We start from the raw sequence: 27,200 nt of genomic DNA on the forward strand, positions 1-27,200 counted from the left end.
GCACGACCGCGAAATTGTCGTTTAAAGTGCGACAGCGCTGAAAACTAAAAATTGGTCTGGGAAGGAAGGGGGTGAAAATGCCCGGTATTGAACCGGTTAATGATTCATGCCAATAGCAGAACAAGCAGAACAACAAAGCAGCAGACATAAATGACACTAATGCCCCGCACACATGATAGGATTTTCAGACAGAAAATGTTTGATAGGACATTGTTGTTGGAAATTCCAACCATGTGTAGGCTCCATCGGACATTTTCCATCGAAATTTCCGTCACACAAAATTTGAGCTCTGGTTCTCAAATTTTCCGACAACAAAATCCGTTGTCGAAAACTCCGATCGTGTGTACACAATTCCGACGCACAAAGTTCCATGCATGCTCAGAATCAAGCAGAAGAGCAGCACTGGCTATTGAACTTCATTTTTCTCGGCTCGTCGTACGTGTTGTACGTCACCGCATTCTTGACGTTCGGAATTTCCGACCAACTTTGTGTGACCGTGTGTATGCAAAAAAAGTTTGAACCAACATCCATCGGAAAAAAAAACATGAATTTTTTTGTCGGAAAATCCTATCATGTGTACAGGGCATTAGTGTGCTCAACAAGTACACACTATAGAGGGATATGCTTTGTTCATTTTTTATGTCTGAGGTTCTCAACCACCCTAAAGCTTAATACTCACGATCAGATTTTTGGATGACCGTTTGTCCGTTTTTGTTGCATGCTTGTCTTATGTCGAAAGTGAAGAGGTTACTCACCATACGAAAATGTAGGTACAACAGGATAAAACTTCAGAAGTGACGTCATTTGTTGAATAGTTGTATGTTTTCTTTTGTTTCTGATCATGCATAGTCTTGTTCCTATGTTTTTTTTCGTACGAAAACCGTACTAATTAAACAAAAATCGGACGTTGAGTTCACATACGACAAAAATGTTATAGTATGCACATCCAGCTTTTGTCTGACGAAAAACTGGAATCGGCTGTCGAAAGCACCGTACTAATGATCCGAAAATCGTCAGATCGTTCGTCGGATGAAATTTTCCATTTCCGGTTTTTGTATCTTGTGTATGGGCCTTTAGGGTCCATGAACACTGGGTTTAAAAAAACATTGCTTCTACAGAAGTTTTTTTTTTTTTTTCTCCTGCCTCCAGAGGCAGCTCAATGTTATCCTATGTGTCCATGCATATTAGGGCTTTTAGAGGCATATTTCAAGAGGAGAGTTTAGAGGCAGACAAAAAATCTATGACAAGTGCGTTTTTTTGAGAAGTTTTCAAGCAGAAAAAACATTAAAGGCTTTTAAACACGGCATTTAGGAGCGTTCAGTGTTTCCAAGTGTACATTGACTATACTGAAAAATGAGCAGCAGGGAATGTTTTGGAGAAAAATGCTTATTAAAGCAAGTGCCCATAATTCTGGTTGATATTCTTGACAAAATTCTATGTATATTTATCTTTATGATAGCTATGTATCCTGTGTTTTCATCTTAGGTGTGTTGGTGACTTTATGGATCATTGACCGACTGGGGCGGAAGAAGACAATGGCCATCTGCTTTTTTGTTTTCTCTTTTTGTGCACTTCTTCTGTTTCTTTGTGTTGGAAGGTAACGTAATATGATTGACACATATTACATTTTTTCAGTAATCCTTTGCTAAAATACCATTACCCTGCAACATTAACCGTACACTGAAACTTAAAAGCATGATTTGTAAACTGTCTGGGACAGTGCATTCCCCCACCACACAATATGGTAAGCAGAGTGTTGACAGAGCACTTAAAACCCAAGTTTATGGAATCTTGATACTCTGGATAAAGTCAGAATCAAAGTATCCATCTTGTGTTTTTCCTTGTCAAAAAAAGTTGAGTATACAATGTTATAAAGATACATAAAGTAAGTTTACAAGGATCTATAAAGTAAGCTCATTGTTTTACAGTAGGGTTTATATAGGTAAATATCATGAAATTTCAAATATTAAACATTGGGTTCACGTAAACCTAAATTAAAGATATATATCATTTCCTTAGTTACTTTTGTAGGTATTTAAATGATTTATACCTACTATACATATTGTTTACAAGTAGAGTGTATATAGGTCAAATAAATTCTGATAATGAGCTTTAATCGTAAGGTGGAGAAAAGGAAAGAGAAAGAAGAAAAAGGGTTGAAAGGTAGAGGTATGGTCCACAAGGTTGTCCCACTCGTCAGTTTATTATTCTTTTTAGTTCTCTTTGAAGCCTTAGAATGGGTGTCTCTGTAAGTCATTTAATCTGTTACCATGGCAACAGGACAGAGTCATTGAAGTTTGACAGGAACTGTTGTTTTATCCAAGGATGCCAAAGTTTTTCAAATTTTGGAATTTGATTTTGATCGATGGCTACCATCTTAGCATGGGACATTGTATTATTCATTCTGTGAATTGTTTCTGCTAGTACCAATGTAGGAGATTTCCATGCCTTGGCCACTGTTTGTTTTGCAGCCGTTATTAGTTGGATCATAAGTTTGAATTGAGAGAGTGTTAACCATTCCGGTTTTAGATTAAGTAAAGTTAAATATGGATCTGGTTGTATTATTTTTTTAAATATTTTAGATGCAATCACGAAGACTTCCTTCCAGAAGGTTTGGATTACTGGGCACGTCCACCATATGTGTAAATATGTGCCTATTTCTGGGCATCCTCGAAACAAAGAGCCGAGGTATTAGGTGAATATTTTGCCACTCTAGCGGGTACAAGGTACCAGCGAGTTAGGACTTTATAATTTGTCTCCAGTGCTAAGATGTTGGGTGAAGATGACTTAGATGTGAGCCATATGTTAGACCAGTCCGTGTCTTCTAAAGTTCGTCCCAGGTCCTCCTCCCACCTCTGAACGTAAGAGGGTCTATTAAGATTTGCTACTCCATATAATTGATTATAAAGTGATGAAATTGTACCTTTAGCAAATGGATCTTTTGTACAGATTGATTCAAAAATGGATAATTGGGATAATGGTGTATCCCCCTTTAGGAATGGTGTATAGAAATTTTTGATTTGGAGATATCTAAATATCTCAGAGTTTGGTAGATCATATTTTTTCTCTAAGCAATGGGAATGAAAGGAATGATTTAGATGCTATGAAGTCATTTAGTGTCTGAATGCCTGATGTTGTCCAAGCTTTAAAAGAATTTGGGTAGATCCATGCCGGATAAAAGGCCGGATTTCTGATAAAAGAAAGGAGAGGATTGTGTGGAGATTGTAACTGATATTTGGTTTTTAGTTTATCCCAGAGAGATAAGAAGTGTTTAGTTATGGGATTATGAATTTTAAAGCGGTCTTTAGGATCAAGCCATAATAAATTTGATATTAATAGAGGGTCATTTTCTGAAGCCTCTATAAATACCCATAATGGGATTTCCTGTTTTGCATGGTATTTGGACAGACTGGCCAAATGTGCTGCTCTGTAGTAGTTAGTAAAATTAGGGTATCCCAGGCCTCCTTTATTTTGGGGAAGATGTAGTGTGTGTATAGGTATACGTGGTTTAGAAGAGCCCCATATAAACGAAGTTGCTCTTTTTTGTACTATTCTCAAAAAATAGGAAGGAACTGGAATAGGGAGGACTCTGAATAGATAAAGCAATTTGGGTAGAATAGTCATTTTGATTGCATTAATCTTCCCTATCCAGGATAAAGGAAGTTGCGACCATTGTTTTATTAGATTTGTGATCTGTCTTAATACAGGAGGATAATTGGTTGAGAATAAGTCAGAATGAGATGCTGTTAAATGAATTCCAAGATATGGGATTGATTTTTCTGCCCATGTGAATGGGAGTGCAGCCCTAGCCGGGATCAATTCCATGTTTGTGAGTGAAATATTAAGCACTAGGCATTTCTTAGGATTAATCATAAGGCCGGATAGGGCTGCAAGCCCATCAAGAGCTGGTATTAAGTTAGGACCAGAGACCTGTGGTGATGATAGAAAAAGTAATATATCGTCAGCAAATATACATAATTTGTGTGTAATACCTCCTACTTCAATGCCAGTTATAGTTTGGTTTGTTCTGATGTATTGGGCCATGGGTTCGAGTATAAGGGCAAATAATAAGGGAGATAATGGGCAACCCTGTCGGGTACCTCTTTCGATATTAAAGGCTTCAGATTTGTATCCAGCATATTTTATATAGGCTTTGGGTTTATTATATAATGCTTTGATCCATGTTAAAAAGTGGGGTCCAAAACCCCATTTTTGTAATGAATATTGCATATATTGCCAGGATACTGTGTCAAATGCCCTCTTAATATCGAGAGATAGAAAACATAAAGGGATTTTCCGTTTTTTAGCAATATGTGCCAATAACACTGCCCTGCGTATATTATCGCCTGCCTGTCTATTTGGCATGAAGCCTACTTGATCTCTATGTATTAATTTTCCTATAATGCTATTGAGGCGTTTTGCTATTATTTTTGCTAATAATTTAATATCGAGGTTTAACAGAGAGATAGGCCGATAATTCACACAGGAAGTATCATCAGAAAGGGGTTTTGGGATCATACAAACAATTGCCATTAGTGTTTCTTGCCGAAAAGAATGTCCATGTAGAAGTTTGTTAAAAGTTTCAGTGAGAATGGGAGAGAGTATTTCTGATGTTTTATAGTATAAAGCCGAGTAGCCGTCTGGGCCTGGTCTTTTGTTAAGTTTTAGGTCTTTTATGGCGTTAGCAACTTCATCTATAGTTATAGGCTCATCCAAACTGCTTTTTTGATTCTGAGATAACTCAGGTAAGGTTATTTTTGAGAAGAAGGATTCAGCCTCTGTAGGATTAAATTCATTGTTTGTCTTGTATAAAGTTGCGAGATGTGAGTGAAATTTATGGACTATTTTAACTGGATTACAAGTGTAAACATTTTTTGATAATTTCAAACGTATTGGTTTGAAAGATTTGTTAGTTGAATTTAATGCCCGAGCCAAATATGTACCTGGTTTGTTTGTATTCATGTAGAAATTGTGTTTGGAGCGTTTGAGGGATTTATCAACTGACTCAGTGAGAAATAGATCGTATTCCAATCTAGATTTTTCCAGATGAGATTTTGTACTATGAGATGGATTATCTTGAAATGATATGTAGGCTGCATTAAAATTGAGTTCTAGTTTTTTTGCTAGATTTTTGCGTTCCCGTTTAAATAGTGCCATTTGTCTTTGTATTGTACCACGCAAGACAGGCTTATGAGCTTCCCACAGTGTTATTGGGGAGATGTCTGTTGTATTATTAATTGATATGTATTCCTTTAAAGCTTGTTCAATGGCCATCTGATGTAGTGGGTGTTTGAGCATTATGTCCGGTAAGTACCACGTTGGGTCATGCGCTTTTGGTATGGCTGAGGCTATAGTAGTGTATACTGCATTATGGTCAGACCACGGAATCGGAATTATATCTGATGCAATAATTTCTGGTATCATTCCTATTGTTAGAAAAATATGATCTATTCTGGTGAAGGTTTGATGAGGGTGCGAGAAATAAGTGAATTTCTTTTTCATTGGGTTACTTTCTCTCCATGAATCTACCAGATTGTATTTAGAAAGAAGTTGAGAAAAAGGTAATCTAGAGGTTATTTTGGATGGTGTAAAAGGTGATTTATCTAGAAATGGGAAGAGGACCTGGTTCGAATCCCCACACATTATCACTGTTCCTATTTTGTGTGTATTAATCACTTGTAATATATGTGAGAGGAATGGTGTAGGTTGTTTGTTAGGAGCGTAGTAGGAAATCACCGTGATTGCTGTATCCATTATATAACCCATGAGTATCAGGTATCTACCTTCTGGGTCTTTAATTTCTGATGATAAGGTGAATGGTGTGGATCGGTGAAATGCAATTAGAGTTCCCCTTTGCTTGGTACAGGCAGAAGCCGTGTAAATTTGTTGATAAAAAGGAGAAATATATTTTGGAGTAGAATCTTTGGTGAAGTGTGTTTCTTGGAGGCATACTATGTGAGCCTTCTTGTTATGGAAAGTACGGAAGGCTTTGGTCCTTTTTTGAGGGACATTTATTCCCTGAACATTCAGGGAAAGTATATTCAGTGGTGCCATGGCAATAGATCAGATAGTTTTGACTTACTTTTTGTTATGCAGAGCTGACTGCGCAGATCAACCTGTGTGGACTGAAGAGATGAATAGATAGAAAAGAAACCAGTGAATTCTGGAGTAAAGAGTAAACAAAAAACATATGAGATTAGATGATACATTGTATAAATTATTTTTTGCAAGTAATCACAATTTACCCGTGAAAGAGAATAAATATCTCTCTCAGGGGAATAAGTGCCTTCGTCACACTCCCACATAATATGGTTGGGAGAATGAGGAGGGCTAATGGGGGTACACGGATCTTCCGCTTACAGGAGAGAAGTGCTATGTCAAAAGACATCAAAATGATGTTTCATTAATTGGAGTGCAGAATATAGTTTTTGTTGAAATTATTTATTCCAGGGTGGTTGTATATGGTTAGTCTTGCCCTAGGCTAAATAATTCAGTTAGAAAGGTACTGTTAATAACTTTGGTATTGATGAAGATAGTTTGAATTATTTTGGGATTTTAACCCTTTTAGAGTAAACAATTACATATTTTATTCATATGTAACTGTTTAGATATGTTAACTCATAAAATTGAGGTTGTATTGCTTCAGATTAGAATAAAAAACATAATTCTAGGAACTAGTTTTAAGAAAAGAAAGAAAAAGCTTCCATTACTTCTGGATTATTGAACATATTTGTCCTAAAAAGTAATAAATCTATTGTTATTACCTGATAATATATAACTGAACAAGAATTTCCTTATTTCACTTATATATTCTAAGGCTATATGAATCAGAAGTAATAAGAAATATAACTGGAATGTAACATGATCCCACACAGTGTGTGACTATCAGAATGCAGTTACATTCAGTTATAAATATAGGTTTTTTATAGAGAACCATCTCTTAGTATAATAAATGAAGAGATATCAGGAATTAGGATGTCAGTCCATTGAATCTTCTTGGTCCATGGATGATGTGGCATAACGGCCTCTTTTGTGAAAATGATGATTCCCATTTTGTTCTGAAATTTTCTGGGTGCTGCCTGAAGGTGAAGATGATGCCATTCTTCTGCATGTGGGAGAGTTGCTGCTTGTGGGTTCTGTCAGATTTAATTTTAAAAGAGTTTGTTGTAGTTCATCTGCTGATCTGCTTCTGTAAATTGTACCTTGGTAGTTAAATCTGACTGAAAAGGGGAAGCCCCATTGATACATAATGTTGTGGCGTTGCAGTTCCATTAGTTGGGGTTTCATGGATCGTCTTTTAGTAATAGTAAGTTGGGATAGGTCAGCAAAAATTTGATAATTGTGTCCTTGAAAATTAAGTTCTTTTTTTTCTCTTGCAGCAATTAGTATTTGTTCTTTCGTTCTGTAATAATGAAATTTTGTGATTATATCACGTGGGGGTCCATCTTTCTTTTTGGCTGTGAGGGCTCTGTGTACTCTGTCCAGTTCTAAACGTTCAATAGGGATATCTGGCTTTAGTTCTTGTAATAGAGCAGTAATAGTAGATTGCAGGTCTGTCACAGTTTCAGGTATTCCCCTTATGCGCAAGTTTGAACTTCTGGCTCTATTTTCGTAATCTTCGAGCTTAGTTTGAAGTATTAAATTCTCTTTTTTTAATTGTTCCAATTCTGTTATATTTTCTTGGGTTGTAATTTCAATTTCATCCATTTTTATTTCTAAGGCTGCGGTGCGGTTTCCCAGCTCTCTTATTTCTTTGGTTAGGCTGTTTGTTATTTGGTCTGAGGTTTGTTTTAAAGCCTTATGAAGCATCTTTTCAAATTGTAATAATATTACTGGGGATACTGAGGAGGCTTGTGGAGAAGTTTGTGAGAGGATTTGTTCTGTATCTGACTCAAATGGAGAGTCTTGCTGTGACATTTTCTGTCTGTGAGAGCGCCCTGATGCTGTATCTTGTGAGGTGACTGGAGCTGCTTCAGCTGCAGTGAGTGCCTGTGAGCTCTTTGTGAGGTGATTTTTATTTCTGCCACGGTTTCCTCCCAGTACCATATTTCCTGCCCAAACTTTCACAGTTTGTTCCCTGGGGCAAAAAGGTTCAAATGGATACCTTTTGAGCCTGCAGGCTCCGCTTTGTCCTTCTCTTCTCTCCTCAGCGGTGTGGAGCTCTAACAATGCATGTCTGCTCCGCTAGGCTCCGCCTCCTGCCCCCCCCCATCTTGTGTTTTTCAAGCTGGAGAACACTAGAGAACTGCTTTTCATTTTATTTGATATCAATGAAATAAACAAGTGTTATATGTTTAAGGGTTTATTTGTAAATGCTGTCATTTTTCTGCTTACCATATTAGTAACTGGTGAAGCAGGAAATTTTATAACTGACTTTGTTGAACTTTGACATATAGCCAGCAATAACTTTTATAATATTTCTCTCCTCATGGGTACTTTTTAAAGGACAACTAAACACATATCAGATTTTGTGGTTTTGGATGGAGTGAGAAACAGTGGTGTCACTATGGGGGTGCAGGGGGCACGGACCGCACCCAAGGTGACACTGACCTGAGGGGTGATACCAAGTAGGATATGATATCCGACCGTGATGGTGTCACCCCCCCCATCCGTGACAGCGCATGGATTGGCGCATCGGCACCGACCGCATCATTTACAAGGGCCTGTTTGGGGTGCGCACTGTGACCGTGCACTGCTGGCCCAAAACTTCTGGGCAGAAGAGAGCACGATGGAAGGGGGTGGGGTAACACCATGTTTTACCGCACCAGGTGACACCAACCCTACTGAAGCCACTGGTGTGAAAGGTCTGTTGTTATGTAGGATGAGCGCAGTACAATCTTCCCACCCTTTTGTGGTGGCCAGAAAAAATATTTTGGGTCTTAAACTTGTTCCTATGATTGGTGACTAGTTGCTATGTGTTACTGCAGGTTACATGTTATTCTTAACCTTTCTGAGTAGGTATGAACATTGCTAAGCCGTCTGTTTTTTTCATGGGAAGTGACAATGTTGTTGCTGTGCCATGCATAGACCCATCCAGATGCTCAGCATAGTATTCAAGTAACTAGACTTCTACATTCTATTTGGACATGCAGGGATGAGGCACATGTGTCAAACAATTGGCAAGGGTGCCATTAATCCTTTAAACAGCAATTCCAGCCATTAAAAAAACAACTTACACTATACAGTGAACAGATTCTCCACATTAGATTCTCACGTGACTTTTACGACAAATCTGTGTAAACCATATTGGTAAAATCATTAACCTCTATTTACAACATTAAATAAAACATAAAAATGTATAGTGGCTGGTACATCATATGTATATATAAAATACATAAAATTGAATATACTGTATCTGTACTGTATGGCACTACCCAAAAGTCCCTAATCGGGGATTTATTACAACCTTCTTATGGTGCTTCACTTGTCTGCACCTATCCCCAAACCAAGACAGACCCAATACATTTAGCTTTCTCTTCCTCAGGAGTAGAAGGGTATGAAATACTGTATTGAAAATAAAATTAACAATTTAAATTGCAGTAATAGTAGTATAGCAATAAATAACATGCTGCAACAAGCATAGTGCACTTACAATGTAAATTGTTTACAGAAGCAAACCAGCCAACAATCAAAACCTTCTGGAGCAGAGGTGCTCAACCCATGGCCCATGGAGCCCTCTGATGTGGCCTGCAACCTCAAACCAGGGAAGTGCATGTACATTCTCTGGGATAGCGGGTCAGCAAGCCCAGATCGCAATCAGCAGGTTGCCGACCCGCCATCCCAGAGTATCCGCCAGCAGCGGAAAGAGCATGGAGGGAGCAGGAGCTGCATAAGCTGATGCTACCTCTGTATAGCTCCTGTCCCAGATGAAGTGATACCAAGTTCACTTTGCCTGGGACCTTTCTGGCTGCCTGCGGGTTTTGTGCGCTTTCTGAAAGTGCACCAAAACTCCTGAATGCACAGTGCAGCGATGGTGACATGTTGGGCCCCATCTTATGCCACTCTGAACCTGGGGAGGTAGAATGCCTTTTTCATTCTGATGAAGCATTCATACCATCACACTCTCTATCTTATATCATACAGTGTGCACTGCAGAAAGTCTACTTTTTAATTGAAACTTTCAATTTGTTGCCCAGTTTCTACTTTACAATCACTGGAATTTGGTTGGTCAATTGAACTCCTGGGTTGGTAGATTGCTTCGTTTCTGGTGATTACTTGCAATCATATTTGCAATTCCTTGTGGATAGAAAATGGTTGAAAATGAAAATTGCTACGTTTATAGAGAGCATAATGCCCCGTACACACAGTCGGACTTTGTTCAGACATTCCGACAACAAAATCCTAGGATTTTTTCCGACAGATGTTGGCTCAAACTTGTTTTGCGTACACACGGTCGCACAAAGTTGTCGGAATTTCCAATCGCCAACAACGCGGTGACGTCATGCACGTACGACGAGACTAGAAAAGGCCAGTTCAGAACCAAGCGCAGCACCCTTTGGGCTCCTTTTGCTAATCTCGTGTTAGTAAAAGTTTGGTGAGAGACGATTCGCGCTTTTTCAGACTCGTGGCTTTCAGATTGTTTTCTGCGGTTCAGTTTGTGCTTGTGGGTTTGTATCTGCTCTTCAGTGCGTGCAAGCAAGTTCCGCGTGACTTTAAGTAGTCATTGTGTTCTTGTTCGTTCGTTACTGTTTTTCAGGTCGCTCTTTACAGGCCTTGCTGTTCTTCAGTGCGTTCTGTTACTTCGTTCTGAGCAGCCGACCATTTTCTAGCCATGTTCCAGATACGTACTCCTCGTAGAGTTTGTGCTGTGCGGGGGCTTGGTGTTGGGGTCCTTACCTTGACACAAGTCCAGTCCATGAACAGGGTGGGGAGGAGTTCATGGACCAAGAATTGGTTGCTTCAGCGTGACCAGTTCTCTCATATGCCTTTGCTCGGTGAGATCCGTGAGAATAATCCTGATGATTTCAGGAACTTTCTCAGGATGACGGACCCCGTATTTCACAGTTTGTTGGCTTTGCTGACCCCCTATATCAGCAGGCAGGATACCCGCATGAGGCAAGCCATCACTCCAGAGCAGAGGCTGGTCGCTACCCTGCGGTACTTGGCGACAGGGAGAAGCCTGCAGGACCTCAAGTTCTCGACAGGCATCTCCCCCAGGCTCTGGGTATCATTATCCCGGAGGCCTGTTCTGCCATCATCCAGGTCCTGCAGAAGGAGTATATGAAGGTAAGATTTTTATCTTTTAATATCACATTTTATTGTATTTAATGTTTGCTAAGATATTGTATATCTTTCCTCATTCCCTAATTACCATGATTGTAATATGCTGTGAATGTTCCCTTTGTCCTCATTCATGCAGGATTTTTACGTAATTATTTTTTTAGTCCTTCATACATATTTGCCTACAATAACCTCCCCAGCATGCTCTCCTGCCCTATATTCACCTCATGTAGTCACTTAACAATGTATTTTGTCAGCTCCATAGTAGTGCTTTACCCCAAACACCCCCTAAAATGTTTAGAAATGTGATTTTTGCTTTAAATTTAGGCAGAGTGCCAGAGGCTTTTTTTTTGTGGTGTCCCCAAATCATTTTTAGTAACCCTCCCTCCCCCCAACTGCTAAGTCAGCTGATCCCAATTCTCTATCTATCCTCAATCATCTATCTGCTGACTTTGCCAAACCCATACACACTACACCCATCTCTTTACTGGTCAGATGTATGGATGAATTCCCCAAAGCATGTAGTGCAAGGGCCTGCCTGTATACTTTCCAATGGTAGTGTTTAAAGTTTTTGTATTCTATTATTATCTTGATAGGTAATATCATAATGTCCAAATGTCCTCAAATGTGTACAGTGTGTATTTATATCTTTGTATTACGACACTTCTTACCTGTCCAGTGGGTTGCCAATAGTGTAACTAAGGAGGGGCTGTTCCAAGTAATACCCTGTATTTAGGCATTCATCTCTCAATGAAGTGAAGAGGGTTACCTGTCAAAGATTCCACCCCCCCTATAATGCTAGAAATGGCCCATGAGGGGGGGGGGGGGGGAATATGATAGGTGTACCTTATACTTTGGTGTTAATTTTCCCTTAATAAATGCTATCTGGAGGTTGGCCAAGAATGTTTGTGCCTAATCTGCTTGCCATGTTTATGTGCAAAAATAGTAATTTATTTCTGTTTTCCTCAACAGTTTCCTTCCACGCCACAGGAATGGTAGACTGTGGCCTCCCACTTTGCCCAGCGGTGGGACTTTCCTAACTGCGGAGGGGCAATTGATGGGAAACACGTCCACATCGTCCCACCACCCAACTCGGGGTCGTACTATTTCAACTATAAGGGGTTCAATAGTATTGTGATGTTGGCAGTGGTGTCGGCTAATTACGACTTCTTGTATGTGGACGTGGGGAAGAATGGCCGGATGTCCGATGGTGGAGTCTTCGCCCAGACGGAGTTCTACAGGCGTCTCCAGAATGGCAGCTTGGACTTGCCACCTCCAGAGGACAATGTGGAAGGACTCCCATTCGTCTTCGTTGCGGATGAAGCGTTTGCGCTGGGGGACCATCTTATGCGGCCATTCCCGATGAGGACCCTCACCCCGAAACAGAGGGTTTTTAATTACCGGCTGGCCAGAGCCAGAAGAGTGGTGGAGAACATATTTGGAATCATGGCCAGCCCGTTCCGCCTGTTTCTGACACCCATCCATATGGCGGAGTATAAACGTAATCATCTAATCCTGGCGTGCTGTGTTCTCCATAACTTTTTACGCCAACATTCTGCCAACTATGCTGGCTCAGTTGGGCCTGAGGCGGGAAATCTACATGATACAACCCTGACGGCGCTTGAAAGTGGCCGTCCTGGCTTGCCCTCCCTGAGTGCCCGTGATGTCCGGTTAAGATACCTTGAGTTCTTTGCGGGTAGGGGGGCCATCAATATGCCAGACAATTTGTGAAGCATTTATCAAATAAAAAAAAAATGTAATCTTTGGTGACATTTACTGCTTGTGTTTGTTTTAGCTGACAGCAATGTGTGGAGTCGTGAAAATGGCGTGATTGTGTAACCTTATACAAAGCACTGTTGGCTGTTATTTACTAAAGGCGTGGACACTTTTTATACTACAACTGCACTTGAAACTGCACTGAAACTGCACTTGTATTGCAAAGAGGATTTGCCCTTAGGAAATAACCCCCATTTTCTCAGAAAACAGCAATTACATCACCACAAAAGTGTTGTAGCGTTGAGACAATAATGCACACATTCTTGATTAACAAAATTTTTAATACCTGCACAATGAATGTGCATTTAGAAACGGTTTTTAAAACAAACCAACATGTTTGTTGTATAACAATTTTTGGGATGGCATTATCAAAAATAGTAATGTCCATTTACGATAAAACAGGCCTGTGTAAAACCAACAAGAAACACAAAAAACTTGAACTTACAAAGTTCACATATGGTAAAACTTGAAGGCAATATCAGACATGAGTATTTAGGAACTGTGTTTGATATTGCGTTCAGATGGGGTGAAGTCACCCCTTGAAAAGCCAAATTTGGAAGATGCACACCAATTTACGAATGTCAACATATGCTAGCTGCCATCACGGGGGATCAAGGGACGTGTTTTGGGGGAGCAACCCCTTCCTCACAGCTACTTTATTATTGAGGAAGGGGTTGCACCCCCAAAACGCGTCCATTGATCTCCCGTGATGGCAGATAGCACATGTTGGCACACTGTGTGCATCCTCCAAATTTGGCTTTTCGAAACATCGCTCAAAAATTTAAAAGATTGTAGCACACAAAAAAAGATAGTGATTTTGTGGGGTTTTAAATTCGCCCCAAAACATCAATGATGTTATTATTTTTTTGAATCACATCATTGATTTTTTTCTTGAGGTTTTCCAATTCTAAATTACACCCCATGATCTCCCCAATCAGGATCTGGGCACTTTCTGATGTGAAAGGATCAGGATCCACAACATCACGATCACCTAAAAAAGAGAGAAACCAAACAAAAACAGGTATAAAAAAACTGCCAGCATCCATCTCTTACCTGAGTCTGTGGTCGCAGACACTCACCTGTTGTGGTGCCAGTTTCCACCACATCTTCTTCCTCCTCCTGCTCAGCTTGGGTTGGGGGTATTTCACCTTCTTCCAGAGGTGGGGGGTCTGTGGTCTCCTCGGATGAGGGGTGTCCTCCGAGTCTTTTCTCCCCTATGTAAAACAAAAAGGGTATAATTAGCACACAGATATTTGATGGCAGAACTATAAATAGGAAACATTGCTTGGAAGTGGGGTACAATTGTCAATTTTAGCTGAGTTTCAAGATGTAGGTTTTTTAGTGTCCTTTGTCAACCTGCAATACTTTACCTGTTTTGTACAAGCTTCACAGATGGAGACCCCCCTATAGTATACACTGGATCACCTGTGTGCCCCCCTAATAAAAAGGGTGTTCTTGTGTCCCACACTAGTGCTCCAGTGTCCAGATGTGAAAACAGCTGCTGAGTGTCCTCTCCTTACACAGAATCTAGTTTGCATTTCATTCTAGTAACAAACCCATCTACACAACCAAATATTTTGCATCCAAGTAGGCCCTAAAAAATGTAGGAAAATGCATATGGCCTAAACAATGGTGTTTTATAGGCCGAAAGAAAAATGTTTGATACGAACGAATAATGGGCCCATGAACATTAAAATTGACATTTTAAACTGTACAACACTTAAGAAAAGCATATGGAGCAGCACGAACGTAATAAAGACAAAAAGAATAGGAACACAGCACAACTACTTACTTTTTTGCAGCACTCTCCGGATCTTTCTGTACTGCTCGGGCTCTCTTAATTTCAGGTCCGACCACCGCTTCCTGAGCTGATCTTTCGATCGTCGTACCCCGAAATTCCTGTGCAGATTTTTGACCACTTTCGCAATGATCTTGGCCTTTCTGATATTGGGGTTGGGGTAAGGCCCATACTTCCCGTCATAGTCGGCCTTCTTCAGGATGTCGACCATCTCCAACATCTCCCCAAAGGACATATTTGTGGCCTTAAATCTTCTTCTTCTGGATCGGGACGTGTCCGGATCCGGGCTTTCCTCCTCCTCCTCCTCGTTCCTGTAATTAGCACGCACCTGCTCTGACTCCGCCATGTGCTCTTCACCCACTGCGCCGAACGAAAAGGGGCGGGGAATAGACTAGAAAGAACGTCAGGGGTGGGCGGAGTTACACGCATGCGCAGTAAGTATAAAGCGTACCACACGTGCGTATTACGTACGCTCTGTGAGCGGAGGAAGGAGCATTGGAAGCGCCGATCGTAAGAACGAAGGTAAGAGACATACTTGTGCCTATACTGCTTCTACATTGAGGCCTATATTGTAACAAGATTAGTAGAGTTTTGGCTGACATTAGGGTTTGTCTTGTGTTGTGTCTTGCAGTTAAAATGGATATCTTGAATGATACAGACTTCATGGCAATCTTCATTGACATGTTCAGGGAGCTGCCTTGTCTGTGGGAGATCAACCACCCACATTACAGGAACCAAACAAAGAGGAAGGCAGCGCTGGATCAATTGTTGGAAATTGTGAAGCAGGTGATCCCCACGGCAGACATCACATATTTGAAGATCTTAATTGGTGGCCTGAGGAGCACATATGTAAGGAAGCGCCAGAAAGTCCAGGATTCGCAGAGATCCGGAGCAGCAGGTGACATCTATGTCCCCAGGATGTGGTACTATGACAGGCTGCATTTTCTGGCAGGCCAGACTGAACCCGGGTCATCCCTCTCCAGTCTTCCTTCCACGCTTCCTTCCCCCCCAGCTGAGGCTTCTGACGCCCAACCTGGGCCTTCCAGGCAACAACATGTGGAGGAGCCCAGATTGAGCCAGGTATAGCATTCCTCTAAATAGTTCAGGTTGTCCAATCAATGATGTTAACTAGATGTTAGTTTGGAGTACTAATTTATGATTGTGATTGATGATGCAAAAACTAAAACCATGTCCCTTTTTCATACACAGGGAAGTCTCAGCCAGGAGGTGGCCGGGCCGAGCCGCCTGCCTGATCTGCAGGTCCCTCCCCTACACCTGGAAAGAGAAAGTGGCAGGAGGAGGAGTGCCCTAGAGGAGGCTGCCATAGGCCTCTTTTGGAGGGCTACAGAGGCCCTGGGAGCACCACACACCGTGGAGGATGACTTTGCTGCCATCATTGCCTCTAAAATGCAGAGGATGGAGGAGGGACAACAACTCATGTGTGAGTCGTTAATATTGGAGGCTCTTAATAAGGGGATGAGGGCCCAAATTACATCTGATACACACCTTTGTGAACTCACACATGGTCCTCCTCCTCCTCCTGCAGGTCCTCCTCCTCCTTCTCCTCCAGGTCCTCCTAGTCCTCCTCCTCCTCCAGGTCCTACTCCTCCTCCTGCCACATCTCCAACAACAGAGCCACAGCCCGGAATGAAGCGTGGAATGAAGACCAGAAAGTGAGGACCCTGGATCCAGTCTGGTCGGCCAAAAGTTGCAGCCTCTTGTAGTACCACAGCCTGGGGGCACAGATGTCATCTGCTGCTTTCCAGATCTCTGGGACTTCTGGACCAGACTGCCCTCCCTTACATATGGACTCCTCAGGCCACCAATTTTGATGTTCAAGAATTGATGTCTGCCCTGGGGGTCCCAGGCTTCGCTAATTTCTCCTGTTTATCCAGCGTTACCTCCCTCTTTGTTTGGTTCTGAGCCCTTAATAAAGGATTTTTAGTTTGAATTATACTTGCCTATGCGTGTTTTACTTCAAAAAGGACAGTTTGTTTGTGAGGATTCAGGTACATTTCAAAAATACAATGTGAAATTAAAAAGGGACACCAACAAACAATCTCCTTGAGATTAAATAATAAAAGATATCAATAACGTTGTGGTAACTTGACACACAAAACACACACAAAAATAGTCTGGAGTAAAACTAAAAATAACATTAAACAAAGATCAGCCTTTGAAAAACTACAAACATAAAATCGAAAAGAAAAATGGCTTTAAATCAAAAAAAAAAAAAAAAATTTTGTACGATGTGACAAATAACAATATATTCAGGGAATCCCAAGGAACAAAAAAAAAAAAAAAAGTTTGTGAGAAGTGTGTGTGAATATGAGCAGTAAAACTACTTAATTCTTGTCACATTATAAAAAAGAAGAGAGTGCGCTGTATTAAACCATTTTTAACATTGCAGCGTGACGAAAGTGCTGTATCCATTGCGAACGCTAAGTTTACCAGACTGAGCTGTTCCGTGTCGGAATTTCTTCTGAGCATGCGTGGCACTTTGTGCGTCGGAACAGGCCACACACGGTCGGAATTGACGCGATCGGACTTTGTTGTCGGAAAATTTTATATCCTGCTCTCAAACTTTGTGTGTCGGAAAATCCGATGGAAAATGGAGCCCACACACGGTCGGAATTTCCGACAACACGCTCCGATCGGACATTTTCATTCGGAAAATCCAACCGTGTGTATGGGGCATTACACAATCTGTTATGATGGCCATAAATATGACAATTGTAAGGCAATTTCAACCAGTTTAAACCATCTTTCAAAATGAGTAAATAAATCAAGGCAATCTACCACCACCAAGTCTAATCATTTCACAGTCTTGGTAGAAATTATTGGTTATATTGCATTAATCCTTTGACCCTTTTTTATTTTCAAACAATGGTTATACATGGTTGAATTTGCCTACACATTTCCATATGCACGGTCATTATTACGCTGGCTTTACCACTGCCTCAACCTCAAGCCACAATTTAAAGGATAACTGAAGTGTATCAAAAACATAAATCATTTTCTGAATTTTTCATCATAGTATGTCCCCATGACCAAAAATGTATGTACACTATGTCCAAAATATAGTACAGATCTCCAGCAAGAGGTATTCCTTTCTGATCAGACATGATCTGTGCCTTGAATAATAAAACTACAGATATAACGATTCCTTGCAACCATTGTTTGAAATATACTTTTCCTGCTATAGTACAATTTTTCTATTTCTGGCTGCAGCTGACAGCTGTGTTGGCTCTGGTGGATAACCAGCACAGGAGATAGGTGGGTGGTATTAACATGTCAGCAATGGGAGGTGGAAAATCTCATCCTACAAGCTGAATTGCTTGTAGGAAGTTGCATCCTCTGCATGCCTTGCTGTGTACTGAAAATACACGTAACAATAAAGATTTAACTATAGATCTTATTGTTTCAAATAACCTTTTTCCTTGCAAATTATCTTTTATTCCAGCAAAGAAAATATTTGGTTGAATTCTCAGATCGAGACAATCATTAAATGCAGTCAATTTTATTGAAAAGATCAATAAGGATCATAACTTGTGTCTTGGCTGGCTTTAGAAACTCTGCAAGTATCCTAATGTGAGATATGAGATCTAACATGGAAAAGTGGCCATTGCTGTATAATATTAATAAATAAATTAATAAAATATGCCTTTAAAGTCCTTTCACTTTGCACATTCTATTTGTAGTTTAACATTCAGGGGAATCCATCAAATCAGGAAAGAAAATGTCATATGATATATGAGATTGTAGGCCACACCCACCCACAAAACACTTTCCCCATATACAATTTAAATAAATAATACACAAACATCCATCTTTTTTGGCAAGAAAATTGGCCGCGACACCTTTTATTGGTTTTAAACAATGAAATAATTCATAACTCTTTTATTATATCATAACTTCATAAATCCAAACATATTTCCATCTGCTCAGTTATTAGAACTCGAGCAGTAGCAGAATTTAAATAAAAACAACAGTCCCCCCCAGAATCCGGGGTGACCCTACCACATAATAGGTGTTCGCGACTGGGGAGGGAGGGAGGGAGCTTTAATTTCTTTCTTGGTCCAGTGGGAAAGAGGAAAAGCCTCTTTCCTGCTGACCTTTTATAGCCTATCCCCACTTCCAGCACTTTCCATGCGCTCTGATTGGTTCTTCCCAGGTACCTCAGCTCAGCTTCCTTAAAGGGGCAGCCGCCCTAAATTACCTATAGCTAAAGCTGCTAAATTAAATAATCTAAATGTGGTGGGGAGGCCACAACCTCAAGAAAGTGGACCCATATTGCGCCCCCTTTTTCATGAGATTGTAGGCCACACCCACCCACAAAACACTTTCCCCATATACAATTTAAATAAATAATACACAAACATCCATCTTTTTTGGCAAGAAAATTGGCGACACCTTTTATTGGTTTTAAACAATGAAATAATTCATAACTCTTCTATTATATCATAACTTCATAAATCCAAACATATTTCCATCTGCTCAGTTATTAGAACTCGAGCAGTAGCAGAATTTAAATAAAAACAACAGCCCACACGGCGGGCTTGAACATCAAGCCCGCCCCCCCCCCCCCCCCCACCGCCGCGGCCACGGCACTTTCTATACTATACTGCAGCCCCAGATTGAATATATCCAGACCAACCTCTGATAAATGGACTCCATCCGGCCTGTACAAACCCGGGTAACCACCTTCAAGATCCACATGCCGATAGGATAAACCATTAATCAGAGGCATACATTTTTCAAGAGCCCTATTGACTCTTTTCCTCATTTTTTCCATGACCCTCCTCTGATCTGAGGAGAGCCACGAAAGCCGAGGGACTATCTCTGAAAAGACTAGAGTTGTACCTGGGGAAGTGATACAAAAGCGCTGGAGATCCTGTTTAATCATGAACAATAAATCTAGAGTCTTAACTTTTCCCAAATCATTGCCACCCAAGTGAATAACCAAAATGGATGGCATGGGCCATAATTGACACAACCTTGTTAGGTGAAAATAAAGTTGGTGCCACTGAAGGCCTCTTATGCCCTGCCAATATAACTTAAAAGAGTCCGGCTGCAGGGACAAATTCGTTGAGTAACTGCGTTGCGCCGCTCTCTTTCGTGCCCAGTATATAAAAGAGTGTCCCAGAATCCAAACTGTGTGCTGAAAACCTGAAATTCAAATAAACAAATTAGGCCTAACATATAAACGAAAACAATGGGACTTCCACCTCCCCATTTCTTTAATGTCAGAATCTGGTAACCCTACCCGGGCCGCCTCAGAAGCTGCGCCTATTCTAAATGAGTGGGAGGAAAATTTCAAGTTGGTTAATCCCAACTGTACCAAGCATTTCTTAAAAACTGCATCAAATTGAAATTTCGTAAGTGGCATTGAATTAGCATGAATAAGAAAAAACCCTTTACCTAAAGGTCTAATCCCCATAAATTGTTTAACTGCCTCTACAGGGCACACGGTTCTGTCCTCTTGTACGCACAGGTTGACCCACCTGCCTTTGCCGCATTGATCCGTTTTAGACTGCTGCAGCCAAATATGCACTCCCAATTGGTCAACCACTACTTGCTCAAATCGAATTCCTGAAGTCCCTTGTTTATTTGCTGGAACTAGTTCCGAGATACGGAAAGCACCAAAAAAGGCTAATACGAAAGCCGTTTTGAAAAGTAGCGCTTCATACTTAGAGAAGCAAACCATTGCAGTAACCTTGCAAAGGCCACGAAGGATATCCAAGGAGATAGGTCGTCTACTGTCTGAAACAAAAGTCAACCTCCTGTAACCCTTCAGTGCCTGTTTAACGGAAAAATAAGACGTGCAAGGTTGCAAACCTAATAACCTAAAGAAAAATGAAATGCCAGCCAGCGTTTTTGACACATAACTAAAGGAAAAACGCTGCTGTATTAACTGCGATAAGAAGGCCAAGACAGTTGCTTCAGATGGTTCTCTGAAACTAAAACCTTCAGCGCTTGCAAAGGACAACCAGCTTCCCCAGGACGCAGAGTAACTGGACCAAGTCTTGGGCGCCAAGGAACCTTGAATAGCTTCTGCTATAGCACTCAAATCACGTCCCACAGGTGGTCTGGGCACGGGATGCCTGTCACATCTGCCTCTGGAACCAAACTCCGGAAACGGTCCATCTGCAACCGGGATAAAGAATCAGCAATGTTATTCAGGATCCCAGGAGTATACCTAGCTTTTAACCAAACATTAAATTTGAGGCATCTAAAGACCACTTGTCTTAGTATTTTGATCACTAGCAATGAATTAGACGAAAGACAATTAACCGCATATAACACGCCCTTGTTGTCAGTCTCCACTAGAATACGCCTATTTGCAAAATTCGGGCCCCATAACTCCAAGGCCACCAGAATCGGGAACAACTCCAACAACACAACGTTACGGGTGACACCTGTCTGAAACCACAACTCAGGCCAAACTGCACAGCACCAATGTGTTCTCCAAATAACACCAAAGCCTATGGATCCTGCCGCATCTGTAAACAAACGGAAATCTGAGGCTATCACAAATTCAGATTGGAAAAAGGACCTCCCATTATAACATTCCAAGAAGCTAGCCCAGACCATCAGATCTTCTTTCAGAGGGGTAGTCAATCTAATGTGATCCAAAGGGGATTTCATACCAGAGATTGCCAGATAAAGGCGCCGAGAAAAAATCCTGCCAACCGGCATAATTCTACAAGCAAAAGCCAAAATTCCTAACAGCGATTGCATCTCTTTCAACCGAACTTTCTTCTTTTTCAATACCCACATAATCAGCCATTTTAATTTCTTCAATTTTACTTCAGGCAAACGAAACTCCATCATACACGTGTCAATTTCGATACCCAAGAATTCCATCGTCGTGCTGGGCAAGCAAGTCTTTTCATCCGCTAAAGGCACACCAAAATCTCGAGACATATTCTGAAATGACAATAACAACTCCAAGCAACTTGAAGAGTCAGCTGGCCCGACAAATAAAAAGTCATCAAGATAGTGAACTACACTATCCATACCCGATTGAACACAAAGACACCAATGCAAAAACGTGGAAAACGCCTCAAAATAAGAACATGACAGCGAACATCCCATTGGGAGACATTTGTCAAAGAAATATTGACCTTCAAAGAAAAAACCTAAGGAATTAAAAGCTGATGGGGAAATAGGCAGGAGGCGAAAAGCTGATTTTATGTCGGCTTTTGCCAACAATGCTCCAGGGCCGAATGATCTAATTTTCCGGACTGCGTCTTCAAAAGTCGCGTACGAAACCGAACACAAATTCCCATCAATATCATCATTCAATGACTCTCCTTTCGGGAAAGACAAATGGTGTATGATGCGGAATGCGTTAGGTTCCCGCTTAGGAACCACTCCTAATGGGGAAATACGGAAATTACTAAAAGGCGGATGTTCAAAAGGCCCCGCAATTCGCCCTCCCGCAAGTTCCTTGGCCAACTTATCCCTCACCACCTGTGGAAATAATTGAACAGATTTCAGATTTTCAACCATTTTACACCCAGTACCCAAAAATGAAGGTAAGGGAAAACCGTTGGAAAATCCTTCAATGAGCAAACGCGCTGTCACCTTGTTTGGGTATCTGTCCAGCCACGGGCACATTCTTTCCAGCCTCACAGGCGTGCAGGCTTTTAGAAAAAATATCCCTTTGTGCTGGACCAGAACCCACCGCCGCAATCTTTTTAAAACACTTTGCTGCTGGATGCGCTCCAGCACAAAAAGAACATTCATGCTTATACCTGCACGCTGCATTCCAGCGACATTGGCCATCATTGAATGCAAAACAACATCCTTTCCTAAAAGCTGTATTGGAAGGGTTAGCCGTGGGCTGTTTAGGAACTACCTGCTTCTGGGGTAGTATTAAATTGAGCCAAAGCCCCACGTCTTTCATTCCCCACCTAAGTGATGGGTGTATGGACAATTTCTGACGGAAAGACTCGTCATAATAAAACCAGCCTAGGCCACCAAAATTCTTATAAGCCTCTAGGATATGGTCCAGATGCTGAAAAAGGCCCCCGCACAATTCTGGGTGCTTTTCAGCCATTATGCCAGAATAGATGCAATAAGCTTGCAACCATTATTGAATGACCTGGCCACCGGCCTGCGCCTGTCATCCTCGCACCTCTCTTCTCCCCTCTTTTCTGCTCTGACCATAAACTCCTTATGAGCCGGCAGGAGAGAAAGAATATCTAAGTACTCTCCCTTCCAAATTTTTTCTTTAACTACTATGCTCAAATGATACCCCAAAGGAGACATCTCGCAGGGCATAACATCTTTCATGCAGGACTCAGGGACATTAACCTGGGCAGGCGCAGCTGTGTGCAATGGCTCAGGGACTACATTTGCATTCTGCATACCAATACTAAAATCAGTCATAGAATTGTGCTGTGCTAAACTGACAGGAGAAGTAGAAAGTACAGCAGTTTGAGGGTTAACGGGCATAGAAGACAGAATAGGAGAAACAGCAGGAACTGAGATTTTATGAAACAGTGATTGAACAAGGGAGGACAGAGATCCCACTAACCCAGATAACACATTTATTTGTTCTAACTCACCAGCTGCTGGAGGTTGTACCATATTTTGCTGTACCTCAGCCTCCAGCAGCACTTCAGGGTCCGGGACTTGAGCAGCCTGCCCGACCTGTAACTGCCCAGGCACCTCTGAGCACCGAGTGCCTTGCTGCATTGCTTCAGCTGTTTGCTGACAAGGAGCCTGTATGTTGTGCTGCCTTCCCCTAGAGTCACTTGTGAGCTGCTGGGACTGTCCCCGCTGTCCTCTTCTTCCTGCTGGCGACTGTGAACAAGTCCGCCTCTTCTTTGTGTTCCGGCGGCTCCTAGATGACACGCCGCCACCATCCTCCTGCGTCCCTCTCAGCTGTTCCCGAGTCTCTTCAGTAACCTCCGGAGCTTCTATGCTTCGCTCCGGAGGCGCGCTCCTCCTCCCTCTCTCTCTCAGTGATGGCACCTGCTGTATCCGCCCTGCGTCTTGTGGATACGCCTGCATACCTCCCACTGCTGAGCTGCCTCCACCTCCCTCTTCAGGCTGTAAGCTTTCTTCCTGTGAGGACAGCGCCAGACAGCGCCGCAACCATGTCTCCCCTCCTGCACTGCCAGCTTTCTCAAGGAGCTGCATCACCAGGGACTCCATTATAAAGTGGGGTAAGAGAGAGCCTTACTTGTGAGAGCTTCAATTTCTTTCTTGGTCCAGTGGGAAAGAGGAAAAGCCTCTTTCCTGCTGACCTTTTATAGCCTAGCCCCACTTCCAGCACTTTCCATGCGCTCTGATTGGTTCTTCCCAGGTACCTCAGCTCAGCTTCCTTAAAGGGGCAGCCGCCCTAAATTACCTATAGCTAAAGCTGCTAAATTAAATAATCTAAATGTGGTGGGGAGGCCACAACCTCAAGAAAGTGGACCCATATTGCGCCCCCTTTTTCATTAGGTAAACAATAAGCCAACATTACTTTGCGTATAATGCTAAGCTGCACTTTCTAAAGCTTCTAGTTTCTAAAATACTTTCTTTCCTGTGTTAAAAGAGGCATAGGGGTTAATTTACTAAAACTGGAGAGTGCAAAATCTGGTGCAGCTCTGCATAGAAACCAACCAGCTTCCATGTTTTACTGTCAAAGCTTAAAGTGGTTGTAAACCCTTACAGACCACTTTTACCTACAGGTAAGCCTAGATTAAGGCTTACCTGTAGGTGCAAGAAATATCTCCTAAACCTACACGGTTTAGGAGATATTTGCAAAAGACAGGCACCGCTGTCTACGGTGCATGCGCCGTAGACAACGGCGCGCAGGCGCACTGAGCGTGCCGTTTCTAACGGCGATCATGCCGTTAGTGGCGGCTCCCGTGCGCATGTGCGGGAGTGACGTCATCGCGGCTCCGGCCAATCACAGCGCTGGAGCTGCGATACCCGGAAGGAAGATGGACGCTTCGTGGAAGAGGGGACAGCGGTGACATCGCAGACTCCTGTGTCAGGTAAGTGACACATAATGGGCTACTATCCGATACATAGTAGCCCATTATGCTTTACCTTTGCAGGGAAACAAAGAGGAAGTAAAACCCATCAGGGTTTACTTCCTCTTTAATTGAACAAGCTGAAGTTAGACTCTGATTGGCCACTATGTACAGCTGCACCAGATTTTGCACACTCCAGTTTTAGTAAATCAACCCCTCAGACTCCAGAGAGAGAGATCTCATTTTGCCCCTGTACAAAGCATTAGTAAAACCTCATCTGGAATATGCAGTTCAGTTTTGGGCACCAGTTCACAAAAAGGATATTGGGGAACTGGAGAAAGTGCAGAGAAGGGCAAACAAACTGATAAGAGGCGAGGAGGACTCGGCTATGAGGAAAGATTAGAGGAACTGAATTTATTCTCCCTTGAAAAGAGGTGATTAACCGCTTCAGCCCCGGAAGGTTTTACCCCCTTCCTGACCAGAGCACTTTTTGCGATTCGGCACTGCGTCACTTTAACTGACAATTGCGTGGTCATGCGACGTTGCACCCAAACAAAATTGCCGTCCTTTTTTTCCCACAAATAGAACTTTCTTTTGGTGGTATTTGATCACCTCTGTGGTTTTTATTTTTTGCGCTATAAACAAAAAAGAGCGACAATTTTGAAAAAAAAACGCAATATTTTTTACTTTTTGCTATAATAAATACCCCCCAAAAATATATAAAAAAATTTTTTTCCTCAGTTTAGGCCGATATGTATTCTTCTACATATTTTTGTTAAAAAAATCGCAATAAGCGTATATTGATTGGTTTGCGCAAAAGTTATAGTGTCTACAAAATAGGGGATAGTTTTATGGCATTTTTATTATTATTTTTTTTTTTACTAGTAATGGCGGCGAGTTGTGATTTTTATCGCGACTGCGACATTATGGCGGACATGTTGGACAATTTTGACACATTTTTGGGACCATTGGCATTTATACAGCGATCAGTACTATAAAAATGCATTGATTACTGTAAAAATGTCACTAGCAGGGAAGGGGTTAACACTAGGGGGCGATCAAGGGGTAAATTGTGTTCCCTAGTGTGTGTTCTAACTGAAGGGGGGAAGGTACTGTGTAGGGGAGATGACAGATCGCTGTTCATACTCAGTATGAACAGACGATCTGTCTCTTCTCCCCTCAGAGAACCGTAAACTGTTTGTTAACACAGGCAGATCCCGGTTCTCGGTGTGCCCCGAGCGAACGCGGGAGCCCGGCGGTGATCGCGACCGCCGGTCACTCGCATTGGCTCCGTGGGCAAGCAGGGAGCATGCGCCCCTAGTGGCCAAAAAAGGAAGCGACGTAACATAACAGTGTTTCGCGCAGCCGAGCCATGTTGCCGCAGTACAACTGCGGCGGCTGGTCGGCAAGCGGTTAATGGGAAATATGATCACCATGCATAAATATATTAGTTGTTAATATAGTAAACTTGGTGTAGAGTTATTCATTTTCAGGTCATCACAAAGAACAAGGGAGGACTCTTTACATCTGGAGGAAAAGAGATTTAACCCTTAGATACAGAAAGGCTTCTTCACAGTAAGTCTGGTTTCATATAAGTGCGGCCACGGTTCCAAGCATGGGGTCCAGTGCGTTTCTGTTCACCGGTTCAGGTGCGAATCAGTCCAACTTTTTGCCTGAATTCACACCTGAACCGGACCCAAGCACACACAGAACCCTTTTGGAATGCGGACCGCGGCCGCTCCGGACATGTCTGAACCAGCTCCACACTCGCATGTCATGCATCCAATTCGCACAAGTGTGAACCCGGCCTTAGAGCTGTGAAAATGTGGAATAGACTCCTTCAAGAACTAGTTCTGACCAGCTCAGTAGGTTTTAGAAAAGGCCTGGATTCTTTCCTAAATGCACAAAATACAACTGGATACTAATATTTATAGGTAATAACACAGGGGTGGTTGATCCAGGGAATATCTGATTGCCTCCCAGGGAATCAGGAAGGATTTTCTTTCCCCCACTGGAGCAAATTGGACCATGCTTTATTGGAGTTTTCTCCTTCCTCTGGATGAACCTTGGGTATGGATGGATTTTTGCCTTTTTTTTTCAACCAGACTAACTCTGTGACTAACTATACAGTGTGGAAGTGTTTAACTGCTGTCAAATTTGTATTGCTGTCTGTGACCCTGCTTGGGAGTTTCATTCTTAGTCCCTGCAATGTAAATATTTTTACAGTTGTTGTCAGCGCAAGAAAAATTAACTTTTTAGGACAGTTCTATGAGGATTTCCCCTTATGCCACGTACACACGAGCGGAATTTCCATAGAAAAAATCTTGGATGGTTTTTACGATGGAATTCGCTGAACTTTCGACCGTCAAGAACGCGGTGACGTACAACACTACGACAAGCCGAGAAAATGAAGTTCAATGCTTCCGAGC

At 41.9% G+C, this 27,200-nt stretch overlaps 1 protein-coding gene across 3 annotated transcripts in view; it reads left to right on the forward strand.

The window, feature by feature from the left end:
- Window positions 1–27,200, forward strand: part of SVOP (SV2 related protein) — a 140,884-nt gene that overhangs the window by 102,340 nt on the left and 11,344 nt on the right. For all 3 annotated transcript variants that reach the window (XM_073629985.1, XM_073629993.1, XM_073629976.1), the window contains one exon: window positions 1,486–1,597. In XM_073629985.1, coding sequence (XP_073486086.1) covers window positions 1,486–1,597 — 112 coding nt within the window. The remainder of the gene's footprint in view (window positions 1–1,485; window positions 1,598–27,200) is intronic.

The sequence above is a fragment of the Aquarana catesbeiana genome, linkage group LG01 (assembly GCF_042186555.1).
Source record: "Aquarana catesbeiana isolate 2022-GZ linkage group LG01, ASM4218655v1, whole genome shotgun sequence".
Taxonomy (NCBI): Eukaryota; Metazoa; Chordata; class Amphibia; order Anura; family Ranidae; genus Aquarana; species Aquarana catesbeiana.